We start from the raw sequence: 22,895 nt of genomic DNA on the forward strand, positions 1-22,895 counted from the left end.
ACCAGATGAAGAAAAGGAGCAAGAAAGAGAAAAAGGGTCTTTACAAAGTGCTAGAAAACACCGATGATGGTGACATTCAGCTGTCATGAAAAAAATTAAGTGAAGCAACAGACTGGATGTGGAATTGCGTAGTGCTGCTACTTATTTGCTGGTAAAAGGAAATGACAATTGGAAATACAGGAGGACTACAGAGGCCTCCTCTTCATTCCAAATTAGTTCTTAAATTTCAGAAACCTTTATTTTTGCTTGGTTGCTTCCTTACCTGCTGATCACTTGATTGGAGTATCCTCAGGGTCTTAAAGTTGATAATAGGATCACATTCCATGAACAAGCAAGCATTTTTTTCACAAGAAAAGTTACATTTTATTGCCCTCTGGGTTCCACAAAGGAGAGGCTGTAATGTATATTTTGTAAAGTTCCTGTTCTTGTTTTACATTTGTAAATTTTATATAAAAAATAGCTGCTAGATGTATGTACAGTTAAGGCAAAAAGTTTTGTTAGGTCTTTCTGTGGTTTCGGCACTTAGTTATCTTGTTCTTTAGATTTGTGCACATCATTTCAGTTTAATAAATGTTTACTTTTTGCAGTTTGTCTTTTTCATTTGAGTCAAAGTTCTGAGGTTGCCATTGTGGGATGGAGTTGAAGGGCTGCTCATGTATTCTTTATTGTTCCTGGTAGGTTGCTGAAGTGAAAAACTCTGCTTTATCTAAGAAACTGAACGGCTGCTGCTGAGTATCTTGGAAACCTCCATTTCATGATTATCTGCTACTCTCTTCTTGTTCATTTTCTTCCCATTACTATTTTTTTATCTTCATGTTTTATGGTTTTCTGGTGTTCAGTTTTTTCCTCCTGTTGACCCCAGAGTTTTTTGAGACCCTGGAGAAGCCCCAGTGCTTGATCTCATTCTCTTTTCTTCTTGGTTGTGCTTCCTTCTTGCAGTCCCAGCTGTGGAAAAACAAATTTTATTCAGTACAATAATTTAAAGAAACTGTATTAGGGGAAAAAATGTAAGTTACTCTTCAAATATGTGTATATATTAGGCCTGGGAATGTTAATACATTATTTTTTGTGATTGATGTGCCCTGTTTAACGCTTTAAAACTACTGCTGTGTATCGGGCTGGCAACGAGACCTCAGGTGGTGCTTTGGTCAGGGCGGCATTTTCATGTAATGTTAAAGAAAAAAAAAATTATATCAAATAGTAATAAAAAAAAAGTGTGTATCTAAAGAATTATATACACATCCAGCACCATATTTATATACTACCTTTAAAAATTTTACAAAATAAAAAGTTTAATTTAAAGGTTTATTTCATATTATGCAGTTCACAACGATACACCACATGTCAATACGCAGCACTGATGTTCATTTTCTTGATTTATAAATATTGACGCAGGTGCAGGGGACTGGGAGGAAAGGAGTTTATGGCAGTCCTGGGACAACACTAGAGAAAACAAAAACCAAATCAAGTCTCTAGTGCCTCTGTATTGAACTCGCCAGTCTGCCAGCCAGCTTACAGTGCTTACTGCCCTGATATAATGCAAACTTCTACAAAATAGAAGTGGAACGATTTCCCTTTCCATTATTTCAGTTTGCAATGTCTTCGCTAGTTTTTGCAAGGAACACAGCATAACCATTCATGTAATACACGGTGTCAGTTTTTAAGCGAAATAAATAAATGCTGCAGTGTGTGCCAGGAGCAAAGTTGTAGGTAGAGCACAGGTGGTGCACACGACGATTCTGCCAACCACCAAAACGTTAAATCTACAAACGTGTTTTCAGACACAGCACTTGTGTAGAGTGTAATTTTCAATCATTGACGGTGGTGAACAATTGAGGATGGTATTTGTGGAGTTTTAGCACAAGTTTTAATGTATGCATGCCCACTTAAGAGATGCGTATTCTTTCGGTTAAGTCAGTCTTTAGCAGTGTGTTCAAAGTCGAGAGACATTTTGATCGTTTTTTTATTTGGACACTATGCCAATATGAGAATTAATACATTGGCCTCGTTTTCTTATTGCCTTCTTTTCCATTTGTCTTTTAGGAAGGCATTCAAATTCAGGTTGTACCTGCTCAAGTCGTATTCTGTTAAAAGTTCAGGTTTAAGGTTATTAAGTTTAAACTATGCCATTGTGGTTTTTTTTTTTTTTAATTCCTTTGTGTTGATTATACATTTAATTTTATGATTCAGTGTGTGTTTACTTCATGATTTATGTTTTAATTTTTAATTACATGTTTTAATGTTAGATGTGATTGTGATTAATTACATGGATTTATGTGATCATTTTTGATAGATTCCAAGCCCTAGTACACATACATTAGGGATGTCATGATACCTATACCAGTGAAATGTTGATACTCGATACCTATTTGATATTGCATCATAAAACAGAAAATCCTTATTGTTTTTTTAATTAAAAGCACCTCAGTTATTCAAGTGTATGACATTGGGCCTTTTCTGTAATAGAATATAATAGATGAAATAATAACTAACTGGGGCGGCATGGTGGCGCAGTGGTAGCGCTGCTGCCTCGCAGTTAGGAGACCCCGGGTTCACTTCCCAGGACCTCCCTGCGTGGAGTTTGCATGTTCTCCCCGTGTCTGCGTGGGTTTCCTCCGGGTGTTCCAGTTTCCTCCCACAGTCCAAAGACATGCAGGTTAGGTAGATTGGCGATCCTAAATTGGCCGTAGTGTGTGCTTGGTGTGTGGGTGTGTTTGTGTGTGTGTCCTGCGGTGGGTTGGCACCCTGCCCGGGATTGGTTCCTGCCTTGTGCCCTGTGTTGGCTGGGATTGGCTCCAGCAGACCCCCGTGACCCTGTGTTCGGATTCAGCTGGTTGGAAAATGGATGGATGGATGGATAACTAACTGGTCTATCAATCTAGTAGCTGCCCAACTCTCACTTAAATAATTTTTGTATTCATAAATAACAAAATACAACACAGGATTTGAATTTTATTTGTAATACACTGGAGGACTCCCCGTGTCTAACAGCAAATTGGGAGAGTGTTATCATTTTGGGAGCGATTTTAGGAATTAGATCAGCATGGACTACCTAATTTATGTTACCGAAAATACATTCTAATGTCGTTCTCTGATGTTCTCTCCTGGAAAAAAAAAAATACTGCTTAAAGTCAATACTGAAAAAAACAATTCAGACATTATTAAATCTGTATTGTTAAATTAATGAATTTCAGGGTATCGCTCAATTTAATCAAACTCTTTAAAGTATTTTTGTAACAATTTGATGTTTGAGAGAATCCCTCTGTTGAGTTTATAACATTTGATATTGTAAGATTTATTTTATTTGCCTCATTAGCTGTTGGGTGCCACTTACTAAAGAGCACAGTATTTAATGAATGAGTTTTGATTCCAATTTTTAATGTCCCCGACTCCTGGTGCTTTAATTGTCCAGATTTGTACTTATTTTATGTTTTTCTGAAATTGAAGGCTTCCCATATGATTTTAATTCATTTGTCATTCAAAAACTCTTGTAAAACAGCTTTTGTTGTTCATTATCTATTTTGTTACTGCTTTGTGCCTGTGCACAAATCCAGAATTGGGGAATTGACTGGACTGGCATTACTTGTATTCAAGTTAATTGTAACTGACCATCTACATTACATTCGCCAACACAACATTCAAATATATGATGTGCTGGATGTGTTTCCAATGCATTCACAAACATTAGCTTGCCTTTAAAAACCAAACTAACAGTACAAATGTCCCCTTTGTAGAAGTGCGTTTAGTGGGCTGTTTTGAATGCATCACTGTAACTGCGTATCTGTGATGTGTTTCTGTTGTATTACCAGGGAGAGACTTACTTTGTGTATCAGAGCAGTGAAACCCTAAGTACTTTTTATTTTGGTGTTAACAAATTGGAGAGCAGCTGGTGTATGCAAATGAAACGGCCATTTAGAGCAAGTAAATATCAAGACAAGTTTCAAACTAACTGTTGTTGCTGTGCAGTGTCCTCTCACGTTCCACAGTCCCATTTGAGCAGTTGCAAAAGTTTGGCATCTTCATATCTAGATAAAAGCTGCACTAGCAAAAGCCTATGGGAGTGTGTGTGTGTGTGTGTGTGTGTGGTTTTGTTTTTTTAAAATAAGGATTTTTTTTTCCAATCAGTTTCTGAAATTCCCCGTCTTGACGTGACACTTGCTGGTTTTCTGTTTTAGGGTTAATTCAGTGCACTTTCCCTGTCTGTCATTTGGTGTGTAGTTTTTCTCCCACATTATTGCACCTTCTAAAGTAACTTGTCTATTTGTAGTGCGTTACCGTGTCCTCATCAATGTGGTGTAGACTTTCACTCTGTACCACCAATACTGTTAAGCTAACAGCTTTACGATTTTGCTATTTTGATATCAACTTGGTATCGAAGTATTGGTTCTTGTGATATCTCTAATATACATGTTCTGGTTTCATGTTAGCTTTAATTTTTAGTCAGGAATGGCATTTTACTCTCCAAGTGTATTCTCATCTTAGTGCTATTTCAAGATGTGTTTTAAACAGCTGCTTCCTAAGATGAAATCTTCCCAAAAATATGTTACTAACAATATCTATTTGTGTCACAGTTAGCACTGTGAGTGCCCAAAGTGAAGAGAGCTGAAAGTGAGCGGAGGCTAACCGTGTAAACGTGAGTATCGACTCTCTTTGGCTTTCAGGATAAAATACCTAAAAGGAATGCTGCATTGGTCCTGGGGTCTATGTGTGAAAAGGGGGTCTTCAAATTACGTGTGTGTCTGTGTCTCTAATTGCGGTGGAGCTCACCACAGAGAAGTGGGTTACTGTGTAGCCTAGGAGAGCAGATGGAGTGTGATATTTTAAAGGGGTAAGATTAGATTATGGAGGAGGGGGACAAAAAAACTGGTAAAGCTGAATTCTGTGGAATATTCTAGAAAAGACACAGACTGCATGAAGCGGGCAGTGTGCATACCTGGCAGCCGAAGCACTGGGCTGTAAAGTGGAGGTTGAGTGTTCCGGTGCCCACCACCAACTTCAGTGTCTTACCGAGATGGTATTCACGATAGCAAAGATGGATTTAAAATGACAAGGGTGTAGGATCAGCTCCACACTGAGTTTTAGTGTTGGCGAGTCATTGAACCTGCCAGGGCAGAACAGGTTGGAGAGCCGTTTGAGAAGAGAGCTGTAGGATGAGTACTTGTGATAGAGGTGACTGGGAGGACTAATGGGGGGGGTGTTTGTGTGTTCCCATGAAGCTGGCTGCTGATGTAAAGGGGACAGTTTCAGTATTTGACTCTGCTTATTCATACAGCATTTTATAATGGATGCTCACAAATGAGAAAGCGTCAAGTGAATAGTTAAAACATCTCTCTAAAGTGATGTCCTTGAGTATCAATTACTGAAGACCACCGTGCCACACCACACTGCCATGGCCAACTCAGGGAGATTACTATTGAAAAAAGTTAAAAGTTTAAAAAAATTGAAAAATTATTGAAAGTGGCATTCATTTAGGAATCTTAGTAGAAAGTGGAGGTCTTCAGTTGCCTTACTTTTTTACGTAGAATGAATGAACTATGGCAGGAAAGGTCCACCGATGTTTACTTCGATTCTGTTGACCGCTTTGAATAAATAAATGTGAATATAAGAATGGCCGTGTAAAAGTCCGTCAACTCTGCTTTCACTCTGAAATGTTCTTATAAAATATGTAAATACAATTTGGGTGGGGGAAGAAGTGGCATTAATCTAACCTGAGTTGGGGTCTCTTGCTCACCTCGCACATTTCACTTCTGTAGCCTTTTGACAGTTGTGCGTACGTCTAGAAATTAATGTGACATGGCGGTGCAACTGTACACGTTTGATTAGGTTTGTAGGCCATCGATCTGTGGAAAGATTCTACCATTCAGTACCAAATAATACGTTCACATCCGATAGTTTCCTCCCATACCTCCCAATCATATTAAAAGTGTACAGAATTTCAACTGGGTTTGTGAAATTGTAACCACTATAAAAACAAATTTGTGTATTTATTATCATTTTATTATTATTAATGAAGTAAGTTATTACTTTATTATTTACTAATATACAGTGGCTAATAAAAGTATTCACCCCCTGGAAGTTTTCATGTTGTTGTTGTTACAAAACATTGAAACACCGTGGATTTAATTTGACACAGAGCAACAGAAACCAACTCTTTAATATCAAAGTGAAAACAGATTAAAGTGGTCTAAATTAATGGCAAATATCAAGCACCAAAATGATTGACCTTGTAAGGCTTCACCCCGTTCAAGTCAGTATTTCATAGCTGGCTGCCATGACAGTCTCGAGTCTGTGTGCACAGGTCTATCTCTTTAAGTTTGCACATCCAGACCCTTCTTCCTCTTCCTCCGACTCTGTCCAGTGTCGTGGTGCTGATGAGTGAACAGCCTTTCTCAAGTTCAGCTACAAACTCTCGGTTGGATTGAGCTCTGGACTCTGACTCGGCCACTCCAGGACATTTACCTTATTGTTTTCTTAAGCTATTCCTGTGTGGCTTTGGCTTTATACTTGAGGTTGTTGTCTTGTTGTAAAGCACATCTTTTCCCCCAAAGGTGCAGGTTTCATGCAGACCTCATCAGGTTTTCCTCCACGATTTCTCCATATTTTGTTGCATTCAATGACCCCTCACAAGCCTTCCACAGCCTACTGCAGAGAAGCATCCCCATAGCCTGATGCTGCTGTCACCACACTTCACAGTGGGAATGGTGTTTTTTTGATAATGTGGGGTCCAAAATGGTGTTTAGTCTGATGGCCAAATTGCTCAATGTTGATCTCATCACAACCATAGAACCTTTTTCCATCCGACATCAGAGTCTCCATTTTGCCGTGGTGTTGTCCTGTGTGTTTTCTCTCTTTGTCAAACCACAATTGGTGAAGCACTCGGGCAACAGTTGTCTGCACAACCTCTCCTGTCTGATCCACTATAGCTTATCACTCCTTCTGAGGTCTCTGAGTGGCCTCCCTTACTTGTGGTCTTCTTGCACCATCACTCAGTTTCTATTGATGGCCTGTTCAATGCAGATTTACAGCTCTGCCATGCTCCTTCTGTTTCTTCATGGTTGATTTACGTTTATATTCAGTGACTCCAGTGTTGTCTTGTCTCCAATGCCCTAACTGGTGCTTTTCAGAGTTGCTCATTTTGTTCTTTTGCCTTCATTGTGTTGGTCAGTCCACCATCCTGGCTCACCACAAGCTGGACCTTCCACATTCATGTGCATTTAGATGATGTCAATTGAAACCCCAGACAGCTGATCATTGAACAAGTTATGGGATGTCTAAAACTAGTGGACTGTCCAGTGATGATTTAGGGGTATCGTATAAAGTGAGTGAATACTTGCATAATACATTTTTTGATGTTTTATATTTGTTATAAATTTAGAACACCACCTTGAAGAGATCTGTTTTCATTTTGACATTAAAGAGTATCTTTCTGATGATCAGTATCAAATAAGCCATAATAAATCCACCATAATTACAAGTTGTATAAAAGTTAAATGGAAAGACTACCAAGGGGGGTGAATACTTTTTACAGGCCCTGTAGTGGAGTTCATGAGCATAGAAACACATAATATGATGTTCCTGACCCCTGCCTTCAAAGTCATAGCAATCTCTTGATCACATTATCATCTGTTGTAATGCGGTTGGTAAGATAGTGGATTACAAACATTTGACTGGTTTTGCTCCCGCTTCATGCCCACCACTGTTATTATAGACTGCGGCCCCCTGTGAATTTGTTGGAGTCGGAGAAGGGAATGATCGGATGGATGCCACCTGATTGGATGATCTTCCATAAATATTAATGTGCATGGGCAGTAAAACAATGCAGCAATAGTTTGCTCAATTTTGTTCTTTTCTTTCCCACTATCATGTTATTATTTAAACTTTATTAAATGTTCATTAAAGGATACTCCACCCAAAATTTGTTACTTCCCATAAGTGACTTGTAGCAGTGGCCTAGAAAAAATATTTAATCTGAACGCAACAGGTGTCTGTGGAGAACAACACTGGGCTACAGTGTGCTTCCAATGGGCATCCAATGAGCTTTTGCATTGAAGACCCGCCTCCTATCCTCATTCATTGGTCAACAATCCTGTCTTCATTACCAAAGCCCATTCACATGTGGACATGTGTCCTGGGTGCACTGCTGATGATTTTTTTTTTTTTCCCCTGAAGTAATGATTTTAATTATGTTTTAGTAAAAAAAAAAAAAAAAAAAGTATGCATTTTTCCTGTTGTGAGCAAACGACTGGTTGAGTGGACATGTTGCTTGTGTCACGTGATACACGTCAGGTTTTTTTTAATGGATTTTTGATACCATTTGCTGTAGTCCAGCGTTGGCCACCTTAGACTCCTATCAAAAACTTTTTCTCCATTCTGCATGAAATGAGTGTAAAATTTGTTCTTGGCCATCATTGCAAACAACGCAGGGTAAGTAACGGATAAAATCTGGTTTTTGGGTGGAGTGTACCTTTATTGGAGTAATTAATCTCTCTGTATGTTAAGAGGTGAAGTGGAGAAGCTGACTGACCATTTAATCTTTCCAAACCATTAGGGTGGACATGTGTGGCAGTGCCATGTCTGACCTATTCCCAGTCTCACTGGAGAGCAGAATATGCAGAAGTGCCAACTGCGCACTCCTGTTCCTCTTCATCTGTACTCACCTTCTACACCCGGGCTTCTCGTTGGCTCTTCCTCTTGCTGGATTATCTTCAGCTCCCTCAGTGACATGTAGCTTTCTTCCCCGATGCCATCCTGGCAGATGTCATTGAGCCGGTCCCTGATGCGGTCACTCAGATGCAGATAGTCTCGTCGCAGCTCACTGAGCTCGGCCTGCAGGAAGTCCCTCTCCCTCTCCAATGCCTTGGCGTGGGCCCGCACCTTGTTGTGCTCCTCACTGAGGGTACGGCTGGCACTGTCCAGCTGCTGCTTTTCCTGAATGGCCTCCTGCAACTCTTCCCTGAGATGTCTCTTGTCATCCTTGAGGTTGTCCACCAACCTACATAAGGCTTCGCGCTCCTTGCCCAGGTCTGAGATTTTCCTTTCGGCCCCCTGCTGCGCTGTGCCCATCTGCTTAATGGTTTGCTCCATGTCCTCTTGAGTGGTGCATGCCTCTTTCTGCAGCTCTTCCAGCTGCTGGTTCAAAGTGTCTCGGCCAATGATACATTCTTCAAATTTCTCCATCAGCTTCCTGTTTTCGTTTGACAAGTCCATGACTCTAGTCACAAACTCTTCCTTTTCCGAGTCCTTGATGGATAGAAGGTCCCGGGCCTTTTGGGTTTCCAGGTTAGCATTCTGAAACTTTTGCTTTAGATCAGTGAGCGTATCCTGCTGACTGGACACCAGCTCTTCCAGTCTGTGCTTCTCTTCAATGTTCCTGTACTGGTCTTGCTTGACGTGCCTCAGCTCTTCTCTGAAGGTTTCCACGGTCCTCAGTGCTGCCTCTCGCTCTTCATGCGCCAGCTGTCGAGCCTCCAGGAGATGCTGCTTCTCGGCCAGACTCTTCTGCTCCTGCTCTTCAGCTGACCTCAGGTGCTTTTTGAGACTGCTGTATTTCTCCAGGAGCCCTTTCAGTTCTCGGCTCAGGGCCTTGTTCTCGGTTTCTCTTTGCTGCAGCTTGCCCTCTGCGATCCGGGATGTCTTCTCAAGCTCAGCCATGACCTTAGCATTTCCATCTCTCTCTTGGCTCAGAGTTTCCATCAGCGCTCTGACCTGTGCTTCCTTGGACCGTACCTGTTCTTCTAAGTGACTGTCCAGACTTCTATGCATGGTGTTCACGAGATTTGCCTCCTCCGTGTGCATTTTCTCATTTTCCATCTTCCTTAACGCGGCGTCCTTCTCCTCCAGCTGTCTCCTTAACTCCTGGTTGTCTTCAGTCAGGCGTGTGAGGCAAGCGGCCATGTTGGCACAGGCCTCCTCCGCTTTGCTCTGCAGCTGCCGATTCCAAGAGACTTCACACTCCCTTTCTTGCTGCAGCTGGACCAGTGTTTTGTTAAGCCGCTGGTTCTCTGCCTGGAGGCTGGTGATCAGGGTCTTGACGGTGGAGTCCTCCTGACCTTTCAATTGCCCCTGAAGCTTCTCGTGTGCCTCTTCCAGGGCCTGCAGACCTTGCTGAAGCCTGTCGACTTGAGTTTCCAAATCCAAACTTCTGCTTGATGGATGTTCCATTTTCCTCTGACCACATTTGGTTATTAGCGTCCCTGAAGGTCCTTTGTGACTTTTGGCGTCCAAGGAAGCTGCACGTTCCAGAAGGCTGTTTGGGGAGCAGGGACCTCGCTCCATCCTCTGGGACATTTCCAGTTCTTCTTTCAGCCTTTCTGCTCCATTGCCAATCCTCTCCAGGGCGTCCCACAGTTCGTCGCCACAGTCACCTGCCCCTGCGGACGCATCTATGCAGGACTTCAAGGGAGACGACGAGGGGACTGCTCTGGTGCTGCACACGTTGGAGTGGGAAGAAGCCATCGTTGGGCTTCTACGTAATTCGGTTAAATGCCTTCCCACCAGTCCTTCTGTTACACTTTGGTCAAGAACACTGGACCAAGCTAGCGCAGGATCTCCTTTCATTCTACAAGGACATAGCGAGGATGCTGAGCCTTCGTTATCTCTGAGTTGCCCAGCACACCTTCTGGTGGCCAACTCGCCAAGTGCCTGGGAAAGCTTGCTGGACTCTGCCGAAGCCGTCTCGCTTGGAAAGCAGACCTGAAAAGAAACAGCGGGACAAGTCTTAGGCACAAGTGTGAAGTGCAAAGCTGCTCTGCCCACTGGCCTTCACCATGAACCCGGGGGTGATTTAGTCCTCTAAACTTTAGATGCTAACCGCCCAAGTGAAGGACCAACCATTGACAGGAGCAGTTCTTAGTGGTCCAAGACTTGGGTGGCAGTAGTAAGGGATTTAGAGACGTGATGGATAGGATAGTTGGTGGGATGTCTGGGTTGGCTAGTGGCTATTAACATGCAATAAGGAAGACAACATACAGTGGGGGGAAACAAGTATTTGATCCCCTACTGAATTTGTACATTTGCTTACTTACAAAGAACCGTCTGTAATTTTATGGTAGTTTCAGTTCAATGGAGAGAGACAGAATATCGACCAAAAATCCAGAAAAAACAAATTGCATAAAAGTTATAAATTGATTTGCATGTCATTGAGAGAAATAAGGATTTGATCCCCTACAACCTAACCAGAAGTCTAGCTCCCGTAGATTAGCTGTGTTTCTTGTAGTTGGTTACTAAGTTTGCACACATCTCGGGAGGGATTTTGGCCCACTGCTCTTTACAGAAACTCACTAAATCTTTTAGGTTTTTTGGCTGCCACTTGGCAACTTGAAGCTTCAGCTCCCTCCACAGATTTTCTATAGGATTGAGGTCTGAAGATTGGCTAAGCCACTCCATGACCTTAATGTGCTTCTTCTTTAGCCACTCCTTTGTTGCCTTGATGGTATATTTTGGGTCAGTGTTCTGGCTGACAGAAGGAGGTTCTCGTCCAAGATTTTACGGTACGTGGCCCCGTCCATTGGTCACTCAATGTGGTGAAGCCAGCCTGTAACCTTAGCAGAAAAACAGCCCCAAAGCACAATGTTTCCACCTCCGTGCTTGATTGTGGGATTCGGCATTTCTCTTCCTCCAAATACAGTGGGTCAAGTTGATGCCAAAGAGCTCGATTTTGGTTTCATCCTTCTCTGAATCATTTAAATGTTCACTGGCAAACTTGAGACGGGCCTGTACATGTGCCTTCTTGAGCCAGGGGGACCTTGCGGGCGCTGCAAGATTTCAATCCATTACGGCGTAGTGTGTTACTAATGGTGTTCTTGGTGACTGTAGAGGTCCCAGCTGCCTTCAGATCATTAACAAGTTCCTCCCATGTAGTTCTGAGCTGATCCCTCATCTTTCTCGTGATCATCCTCACCCCATGAGGAAGATCTTGCATGGAGCTCCAGACCGAGGGCGATTTGATGGTCATTTTATATTTCTCACATTTCCTAATAATCGCACCAACAGGTGTCATCTTTTCACCAAGCTTCTTGTTGGTGGTCTTGTAGCCCATTCCAGCCTTGTGCAGGTCTTGTCCCTGATGTCCTTTGACAGCTCTTTGGTGTTGTCCGTGGTGGTGGAGAGGTTGGAATGGAAGAAATTGATTCTGTGGACAGGTGGGCTTTATACACATAACAATGGGCGGAGTGGTAGCTCTGAGGCTAAGGATCCGCGCTGGTATCCAGAAGATTGCTGGTTCGAATCCCTGTCACTGCCAAAAGAGATCCTACTCTGCTGGGCCCTTGAGCAAGACCCTTAACCTGTAATTGTTCCAGGGGCAATGTACAATGGCTGACCCTGCGCTCTGACCCCAAGGGGTATGCGAAAACTTACAAATTCCTAATACAAGAAATTGAATAAGGTGAAATAAAGAACAAAACAAAAGCTGCAATCAGGAGTACCTGGAATTGACAGACTGATTGATTTATTGTAATCTGTGTGCCACACGGGGACATAGCCAGTCTGTGGGAGCTAGAATTCTGGTTGGGTTGTAGGGGAGCAAATACTTATTTCACTTATTGACATGCAAATCAATTTATAACTTTTATGTAATGTGTTTTTTCCTGGATTTGGGGTTGATATTCTCTGCTCTCCATTAAAATGAGTCTACCATAACAGTCAGAGGCTGTTCATTTCTTTGTAAGTGAGCAAACTTACAAATTCAGCAGGGGATCAAATACTAATTCCCCCCAATGCAAGAAGTTCTCAGCGGTCCAGGACTTTGGGGGGTAGGGGGAGCAGTCATAGGGGATTTATAGACTTGATATGCCAGTCAGTGGGATGTCTGGGTTGGCTAGTGGCAAATCCCCTGTGCCCACTGACCTCCTTCATGAACCCGGTGGGTGATTTATCCTCTAAATCTTTAGAAGCTAACAGACTGTGAGTGAAGGAGCAACCATTAACATGCAAAAACTGGATGGGACCAAAACAATAGAAGTGCTCTTTGATCCATCACTTGGGGGGGGGCGGCAGCAGTAGGGGATTTATAGACTCAATATGACAGTCCTAGTGAGGTTGGTGTTTGCTAGAGGCTTTCCGCACCATCCTGGCATATTCATTTGGAAGTACATTTAAATGTACTGTAACTTACAGTTGTAACATTCTGAAGAGCTTTCTTCTTCAGCATATCAAAAATCTGCAGCTGAAACTGAAGACCCTAAAGACAGAAAGGAGAGACTTCAATTAGAGTGAATGCTGCTGCTATGGAGTAGACAATCCTCGTTTTGGTGTTAAGAACGGCCCATTCGAGAGACTCCATCCACCTGGACGCCAATTACGCATCAGTCCTAAAATCTGCCCCACGACAGACGGACATTATCTTTATTGTTTTCTTACTTTTAAAGAAGGATGTATTTGTATTTACATCCTGACTTTACTCTTGCTCACTGTTTTATAGTATTAGGGTGTTATACCGTGTTAGCCATTATGAACGTAGTGAAAAGTCAAGCAAAATGACACCTTTTATTGGTTAACTAAAAAGATTGCAATAGGGAAGCTTTCTAGGTAACTCAGGCCCCTTCTTCAGGCCAGACGTTCATCATCTTCCTACAGATGTATGAAGAAGGGACCTGAGTTGCCTCGAAAGCTTCCCTATTGCAATCTTTTTAGTTAACCAATAAAAGGTGTCATTTTGCATGACTTCTCACTGTTTTATATAATTTATTTAGTTCATTTGCTATTCTAAATACTGCTTTGCTTTAAAATGTCTATACTTTGTAGATCTTGAGTGACTGAAGTAATAGAAGTAGATACAGGGCACTTAGTGTCGAAGGGTTTGAAGGCTGAGGGGAGACGTCACCAATAGAGGACACCACGGTGGCAGTAATGTATCATTGGTAAGTGGCATTGGTCAAGGGGTACTCTTGGGGTTCAGGGTGTGCCATTCTTTAGGTGTCGGAGATATAAAGGCAGTCACACCTTCATGGCGTCCACAGTTATAACTGTTATTCTCTGGGACAAAGGGAGTCTTTACTCCTTAGGACCCCCCTTTGTTGTCCATGGTAAAGTCAGCGAGACCCTACGTGGAGTATTGAGTGATGGGCTGTCCGGCCATCACACATAAACAGTGCTTAAGTGGACAGGCTCTGTCTGGGTGTGTTAAGTTTAGGGTGCAAGAAAATGTCAACCTATAGACTGCGGAACTGGAGGGGAACTTGGGCCAGAGATACATTTAAATTCTAAACAGAGGTGGGTAGAGTAGCCAAAAATTGTACTCAAGTAAGAGTAGTGTTACTTCAAAATAAAAAGTAGTCATCCAAAAAATTACTCAAGTAAGAGTAAAAAAGAATTTGGTGAAAAGACTACTTAAGTACTGAGTAACTGTTTGATCATAATGATTTATTTTTTTAGAAATGTTGTAATAAGACAGCAGGATTTGCCCATTTTATATTTTTGTCTATTCCCAAATAATAAAATAAAAAATGAGTACAAATAAATAACATCTTTACAAAATAAAGATGCACAAATAACACAAAGTTTCAAATCTGTTTTTCACAACAAAGCTTTTGAAGCGAATACCTACAGTAGGTAACATGTGTGTTTGAACAGTGCAGACTACTTACAGTGACGAGATCTACTGACTGTACACTGACAGTACAATACTGCATACTCACTTTCCCTCCAAATAGCACAGCTGATAGAAAATAATATTAGAACAAGGCAGCTTGTGCACCTACAACAAGTCTCACTTTACGTTGACTGTCTGTGTCTGTGCCTGTTTGGTTAAACCTGCTTGTTCTTCACTCAGCGACGTGATGGTTAAGCCTCAGCAGGAGTTGGCTGTCATTTTTCATGTATTCTTTCTTTCCTTGTCCGCTGTCTGTGAGGAGTTTGTGCTGCTATGTCACCACAGTTTGTGTGTGGTCATGTGACTGCATAGCTACATCTGATTGGTGAAACGGAGCCATGTGATTATTGTTGCTATGTCTGATTGGTGAAACAGTCATGCAGTACATCCACTGGCAGCTCCTCTCTGGCAAAAATATAACGTATATAATGGAAAAAAAGTAACGATTCGAGTGTTGCCCAATGTAGCGGAGTAAGAGTAGCGTTTCTTCTTCACAAATGTACTCAAGTAAAAATAAAAAGTATGGTGCAGTAAAACTACTCTTAGAAGTACAGTTTTTTTAAAAAGTTACTTAAGTAAATTTAACTCGTTACTATCCACCTCTGCCTATAAATAGTGATAAGACAGTTAAACTGAATTTGCTTAACTTTGCAAAAAGAATTGTGAAGCAATGCCATTTTTGCAACTAGTGATAATCGCCTTATTGACCCAAAAAGACCGGTGTTTAGTACGTATTCTCTCCCTTTATTTCCATTTCATCTGCAATCTTGAATTTCCCCATGGGATTATTACTAATCTAAGTAGTACCGATACAGTGATTACAGTTCCCATCCGGCTGAAGAGTTGTGCTGAGGCTGATGGGAGGAAGCCTTGACAATGTACTGCATTTACAAGATGGGACCCAAAAAAATCCATAATCGTTAAAAAGACAAAAACTTTATTATAAAAAACGCAGCAATTCTATTTTAGGCACCGTCAAAATACCCTTGAGATGCAATACATTTGTTCCAGTGCGTCTTTCATTTCTGGGAACATTTCCTGTACTCCTCTTTTGTTACCATGTCTAGAAATGTTTCTGGATTTCTTTCACCGTAACCAAATTGTCTTTCCTTCTGTTTTAACTATAACTTCAGGAACAAAAAGGAGTCTTGGGAAATGAGTGGTGGCTCTGAGGCTAAGAATCTGCGCTGGTATCCCAGAGGTTGCCAGTTCGAATCCCTGTCTCTGCCAAAAGAGATCTTACTCTGCTGGGCCCTTGAGGAAGGCCCTTAACCTTCAATTGCTCCAGGGGCGCTGTACAATGGCTGACCCTGCGCTCTGACCCCACGGGGTATGCGAAAACTAACAAATTCCTAATACAAGAAATTGTATAAGGCAAAATAAAGAACAAAAAAAAAAAACATATTGCTTGTGGTCAAAACCTGACCATGCAGTGTATACAAGTGCGCTGTTATGGTGTAAAATGCAGTTCTGTGTGCGCCGGTCATTTTTTTCCCCCGTAGAGGCCCTGGCAGTGCAGTGCAGTGTAGCATTGCTGATTTAAGAGTCCATTCATAGAAAAACTCTTTATTAAGAATTCCGTCAATGTCAAAAAATACGTTCATCATTATCTTGATGTTTGATATGACCTGACGTGCTTTCTTCAGGTTGGAGGGAACAAATCGGCAACTGTGGAATAAATATCAGAAATATGCACTTGATCAAATAAATCAGAACAATGCCACTTGGTGGAACGTAGGCATGCGATACCTAGCGGCATAGTCGATAACTACTCCCTACTACCCCACCGCTTTTAACAGATTCTGGGAATTTTTAGTTGTCTTCTCATAAACTTTTTTTTTTTTTCCTGACCAATATGAATGAGAAACTAATTTCAGAGTCCGTTTTGCTCAACTGTATGTGAAAGGAGACTCGTCTGTTTTGCTCCTCACTACCTGCTCTATTTTGCAATGTTATATTTTACATAACCTACAAAGCGACACTAAGATGTTGAAATTTCATTGTACTGTGTATACGTAACAATAAATTTGAAACTGAACTGATGACATTATATTTTTTGGTCAAAGTAAAAAAAAAAAAAATATCCATGTGTAAAACATTACTAAGGTCGCAATACCAGTCAGCACTTGGTGTTATGAGCTTCATGTGGCATGTTGTGTGTGCGCAAAAGAAAAAGCACTGAGGAAATGGAATAGGAGGCGAAGTATGCAGTATGGCAGAGTCACGATGAAAGACAATGAGGTGTGAGTTTCTTTTTGGAGAGCATGCTGAGGCACTTTTGTTCAGAGGATGGTATGACTGTGGACAGTGTGGTAATTAGGAACTTTTACTATTTCTTGTTGCTAGACATTTATTCCAGTTGATTTTATGAGGGGGCGGCACGGTTAGGAGACCCGGGTTCGCTTCCCGGGTCCTCCCTGCGTGGAGTTTGCATGTTCTCCCCGTGTCTGCGTGGGTTTCCTCCGGGCGCTCCGGTTTCCTCCCACAGTCTAAAGACATGCAGGTTAGTTGGATTGGCGATTCTAGATTGGCCCTAGTGTGTGCTTGGTGTGTGGGTGTGTTTGTGTGTGTCCTGTGGTGGGTTGGCACCCTGCCCAGGATTGGTTCCTGCCTTGTGCCCTGTGTTGGCTGGGATTGGCTCCAGCAGACCCCTGTGACCCTGTGTTCGGATTCAGCGGGTTGGAAAATGGATGGATGGATTTTATGAGGAGGCCGTTCTAATTTTAGGATTTGATGCCAGTATGGAGTTGTGATTTGTAGTCATTTTAATTTCCACTTTGAATGATCTTCATAACTTTACCAAATGTCACTGCTGGTGTTTGTAACGATCATTGAGAAGATTTCACAAACACTGCAGATGCCTTGCACAATCCTAACCCATAACTCTGGAGTTTATTCGCTAGCTTGCATTTGCTTTCCTTTTTATTATTGTGTGTGAAGTTTTTTTTTCATGTTTTTGTGTATTTTAAATATTCAGTTACTGTTTGGTATTTATATCATTATTAATTCCTACATTCCTTGTACTTTGTGAGTGGAACCTTGGGAGGCAGGGCCACCCTGATGTCATGGCTGCTAAGACCACCTCCTGCTTTTATATTGAGATGGAAGAGAAGGTCCCAGCAGAGGTTCACTAAAGTTCTTGGAGGACATCTGTGAGCATTGATTTACTGCGTCTATTGTTGGTTTTTAAATTTTGTATTACATATTGGGACTTGTTTTTCTCTGAGATTGGATTTTTAGGTGAATCCTTTTCCCTGCCTTTTATGTCTTCTTGTACATCTTTTGTGGCTTACAACTATCTTTATTTATAAAGATAATCATTTGCCTTGTCTTTAAAACACAGATTTGTACAGTTTACTCTTTCCCGTGAAGGTAACTTTTGATATTTTTGGGACATTCAAGTATATTTTGAGACCCCAATTTAGGCCTGTGTAGGCTGTGGAGTTTTGGAGCTGGTTGCTTGATGTGAGGCCTGATCGTGAGTCTTTCAGAGGCCTCACACTTTAAATCATAACAATAATGAACTTGGTAAATTCCTCTAACCCTACAACAGTACAGCAGTTAACAGCCGTGTTTTGTAAATGGAGAAGAAGAATGAGAAGTGTGCGGTGGACCCTGGCCGAGGCCATGCTTCTCTTTGTAGTTTTTCAACTCCTCTGCCTCTGGTATAAAATTTCTTACATAGACAGAGGCAAAGTGATGGGTATGCAAGGCACTATATACAGTGTATTTATTACGTAAACTACTCAATGGCAGTGCTTGTTGAATGGCTGCAGTTGTACAGTTGTTGTAGTGTTTTCTATGAAGAGTGTGCTACATTGAAAGGCACTATATAAAACATTTCTAACTATGGCATCCAATATACCTGTATGCTGGTTAACTTCAAGACGTTTTGCATAGATGCTCATTCTCACTTTTTATGATGGAGGTAATGACAAACTCAGAATTTGGCCACTGGACACTAAGTTTTTACAGATTTGGATACAGAAAAAATCCCATATCCTTTTAAAAGGTAAGATCAGCTGACACTGAAATCCAGTGTGCAAAAACCAGAACATCCAATAGTCCATTGCCTATCAGTGGCACCACCTCATCACTTTCACCAAAAACAACAAACCCATTGAAATCTGAAAAGTGCTCTTTCTTTCCACCAGAGGCCTAAACGTCAACTGCATTTAACACGTTGAGGATGCTCCTGCCCTCCAGTGGCCATGGCTTGTAGTGCAGGGTGCCTGCTGCACACTCCATGTGAAGATTTAAAGGCTTTAAGCTCCTGCGCCAACTCACCTTGATGACTGTCTGAGCCTCGGCCTGCTGCTCCATCACAGCCTGGATGGGACTGTCTGAAAGAGAAGAGCGTGAGATCTTCAGAAAACTGTGAAGTGCCTCAGCCGTGTATGAGGGCCTGGATCCTCAGGGTGCGTCAGCTACCTGGGCAGCAATGACCACCAAAGAGACTGAGACTTGATTACAAAGGTGCATCAATGCTTGATTTTTGGATAAAGTCTAGTTTTTTGTTTTTTTTTTCCAAATCTGTCAAACTACTGTTAGATGCTTTAAAAGAGGAGTGGGAGGACAGTCATGCGCATGTTCGCTAGTTTAAATTAGCTAACCAAGTCACTAGTTTGCAAGACAAAATGTCTAAAATATCCTTGATTGCAATGTGAGCAGGTGCCACAAAATGTCTGTACGATTTTTTTTTTTTTTTAAAAAAGAGTCTGTACATTTCATAAATGAGCCATGTACTTGTTTAGACTGATCCTCACAAATTTTTAGCAAGTGCCTACCATTATTGAGGAATGGATAAACACTGGGAGTTATAAAGTTGGGGACACCCAAATATCATACGCCCCTACATTTAATCTTTTTAAAGAATGACATGGTTTGAAAGAGACATTACAGTTTTTGATATCCCTGGAGTTTCTATAGGGGAACATTAAACTGATGCACAGAAATGTCAGTTAGCCTGACTAATCCATGAGACAACTATGATGTGTTTTAAGCCTAACCTGGGACCATGAATTTAGCAGAGCATAAAATAATAATGGAGCTTGGTGTTAACTCTTCTAGCTTCAGGAACACATCTGAATTTTATCAGTACGTAAAGAGGTTAAACAAAAGCTAGAATTGGACATAATGAGTGAAAGCAAACATGAAGGGCGTAGTCCAGTTGTATTAGTCCCAAAGCCAGGCAAAACCACACAGTTCTGTACACATTGTTAGATGTTTGAATAAAGTTGGTAAACTTGATGCATACCCAAAGCCCTGTGTAGATGAGTTGTTGGGAAAAATTGTGTGAAGCATCGTATGTCTGAACCTTGGATCGAACTAAAGGATATTGGCAGGTGCCTCTTGAGGAATGTAGTTTTCTCACAACTAGATTTTCCACCTGTTAGATCAGGGGTGTCAATCTCCAGGCCTGGAGTGTCACAGTGGCTACAGGTTTTCATTCTAACCCTTCTCGTAATCAGTGACAAGTTTTCACTGCTAATTTAAATTCTTTTTCCCTTCATTTTAATAGTCCTGTTTTTGAGGATTCAGTGCTCTGAATTGATTTTCTTCATTAAATGACAGCCAAACAGAAATGAGACGTGAAACGAGCCAACAGATGACCAGCTAAACTGGGGCTTCAAACACCAATTAACCAAGAAACTGATTCTTGCTGTTAAACTTGTTATTTAATTCCATGGCTTGTTGCTGCTCTCCTTCTGCCACAGCAGATATTTCCAAAACTGTTGATTTTCTGTTTTATCTAAGAACACTGTCAAAATGTTTTGGTGACCTGAGAGATCAACCTTGCTGAGACCTTCACTTTTCTTTATTTTCAGATATTGTGTGATGGGCTCGATGAGCTGGTCATGTGATGGCTTGTTTTTGTGTCTCATTATTGTTTGGTTGATTAATTAATGAAAAAGAAACAACAAAGGGGCCTGAGTCAAATTAAGGCAAAGGAAGTTAATTAGCAGCAAAAACTGGTCAGTAATTAAGAAGATGGTTAGAATGAAAACCTACAGCCACTGCGGCCCTCCAGGACCAGAGTTCGACATCCGTCTGCTAGATGGTTTCTTTGAATTTTTAAGGCTCCCGTTTGGGCTTGATGGTCCTCCCTGACATTTCAACATATGACTGAACACATCTTACATCCTCATTCTGAGTATTCCAGTGCATATCTTGGTGACAAAGTTTAACTTTTAGCAATGAGTGGGATTCTCATTTTGACAGTCATTCTGGCGGTAAGTTACATTTCTTTGAATTAACGCTTAAATTTGCTTTCTTCGAATTGCCAGCTGGTATGTCTGAAACTCACTGCCTTGGATTTTCTATGGAGGGAAAGGTCTAATCAAACCACAGAGGAAAAAGGCAATGGAAATGCAGAAGCAGGTGTGTGCTTTCTTAGGAGTGGCCGACAATTACAGGTGAGATAAAGTGCATTTTTCTGATTGTGCTGCCCCTTTAACTGGTCTAGAAGAAAGTCGTATGAATTACAGTGTTTGGTGGAAAAGCTACTACAGATTTTTTTTTTTAAAAGCCCTTTCCTCTTACCCTCTCTTCCGCAACCTGTAATTCTTTCAAGATTTTATTTTGCAGATGGATGCCAGTGCATCTACTTTGGGGTTATCTCAGGCTGTTGGTGATCAGGAACATCCCATTATGTATTTAAGCCGCAAATTGTTGCAAAGAGAATGTAATTATTTCAGTATTGAAAAGGAATGTCTGGCAGTGAAAGGGGCAGTTGAAGCCCTTAGTTATTATCTTTGGTGGTCCCAAGTTTACATTGTAAAACCATTTTAATGTGCTTGGTAACCAGACACAAAAAAGACATGACGATTGATTCAATTGCAGCTTTTTAATTTCTCTGTTCAGCTCCGTCCTGGTAAACAATAGGTTAGCACAGTCGTCCTTTCTTGATTTGTGGGTAGTGTTTCTAAACAAGTGAATGAAAATGAGGGGGACAGCAGTGAGGTTAGCAGTAAACGTGGCACTTTACTTTCAATAGCCGGTTTGGTTACAGAGGGGAACGCACTTTCACACCGGCACTAATCAAACAAAGGCCGGATCAGGTGCTTTCACACTCACACACACTCACACACACACACACACACACAGTTTCATTTCTCATGGTAATAAAAACCTTTGTGTGTGACTGAGTGCCTGATGCAATCGGCTTTTATCCACCTGAGGTTATTGCCTCATCGAGTGCGTTATGTAGCACCACCCCATCTGCAAAGGGGACAGCACTCTGCAGGGGGACATCTTTGAATTCTTTTCATCTCAGGAAATCACAAATGGATTTAATTAAGTTTCAAAAGAATTCAAGTTTGACTTTTCTTTTGACTGTTTCCACAACTTCAAGAATAAAGAAGTGCATTCATTGAAGTGTTTTTACTTTAATTTGTGCAACTCTGAGCCCGATACGTGACCTTTATATATAAAGTGTGCCCGTTTGGGACAAACACCCATTTTTTCCTTGATTTCTCCCTCTGCGCCACAGTTTAAAATTACAAATCAAACAATTCAGACATCGTGATTAAAAGAGCACATGGCAGACTTTCATTTAAGGGGATTTGCATACATTTCGGTCACAGCACTTTTTCTCTCCACGGTCCCCCCATTTCAAAGCACCATAATGTCTGGGACTCAGCGATGGCAGGTCTATTAAAGCCGTTGTCACATTTAGTCCTTTGTCACATATCCCCTGCCATGCAATGACTGCTTGAAGTCTGTGATTCGTAGACATCATCAGGTGCTGAGGGTCTTCTCTGGTGATGTGATGCCCTGCCAAGCCTCCAGTTCAGCCATCTGAAGCTCCTGCTTGTTTTGGGGGGCCTGTCCCATTTAGTTATAAAGTTGGGATACCTGAATGTCGTGTTAATCTTTTAAAAGAATGATCTGAGGTAAGAGACGCTGCTGTTTTTGATAACCCTGGAGTTTCTATAGCGGATGATTAAACTGACACACAGAAGAGGCAGTTTCTATTCTGATGTTTCTAGTCACCTCAGAGTTCACTGTGCAAACTGCCATCATCAATGCAGAGAGGTGTGCCAGTACCTGTGGCAGCCATATGTGCCCAAGCCATAACACCCCCACCAGCATATTTAACAGATGAGGTGGACTGGTCATCCTAAGGTTTTATGGATGTCTCTAATGGTTTTATTCTTAGTTTTCAGCCTCATAATGGCTTCTTTGACTTTCACTGGTGCAGCTCTTGTCCTCATGTTGAACAATGGCGACTACAGACTTCAAAGGGTAGAGACAAGCCGAGGTGTCTTTATGAAGCAATGAAACCCACCTGTGGAATCGCAAA

General features: G+C 41.5%; 2 protein-coding genes across 4 annotated transcripts in view; one reads left to right on the plus strand and one right to left on the minus strand.

Annotated features, from left to right (window-relative positions):
• hells (helicase, lymphoid specific) overlaps positions 1-584 on the plus strand; it is a 29,861-nt gene extending 29,277 nt beyond the window's left edge. For both annotated transcript variants that reach the window (XM_028795980.2, XM_028795981.2), the window contains exon 23: positions 1-584. In XM_028795980.2, the coding sequence (XP_028651813.1) occupies positions 1-89 (89 nt within the window). In that variant the 3' untranslated portion in view covers positions 90-584.
• Positions 490-22,895, minus strand: part of si:ch211-250c4.5 (trichohyalin) — a 27,910-nt gene continuing 5,504 nt past the window's right edge. Inside the window, exons 2-5 of one of the 2 annotated variants that reach the window (XM_028795983.2) lie at positions 18,878-18,933; positions 13,115-13,180; positions 8,658-10,692; positions 490-945 (exon numbers count right to left, since the gene is read on the minus strand). In XM_028795983.2, coding sequence (XP_028651816.1) covers positions 836-945; positions 8,658-10,692; positions 13,115-13,180; positions 18,878-18,933 — 2,267 coding nt within the window. In that variant the 3' untranslated portion in view covers positions 490-835. The remainder of the gene's footprint in view (positions 946-8,657; positions 10,693-13,114; positions 13,181-18,877; positions 18,934-22,895) is intronic. The other variant, XM_051923460.1, reaches the window with a different exon arrangement.

The sequence above is a fragment of the Erpetoichthys calabaricus genome, chromosome 2 (assembly GCF_900747795.2).
Source record: "Erpetoichthys calabaricus chromosome 2, fErpCal1.3, whole genome shotgun sequence".
NCBI lineage: Eukaryota > Metazoa > Chordata > Cladistia > Polypteriformes > Polypteridae > Erpetoichthys > Erpetoichthys calabaricus.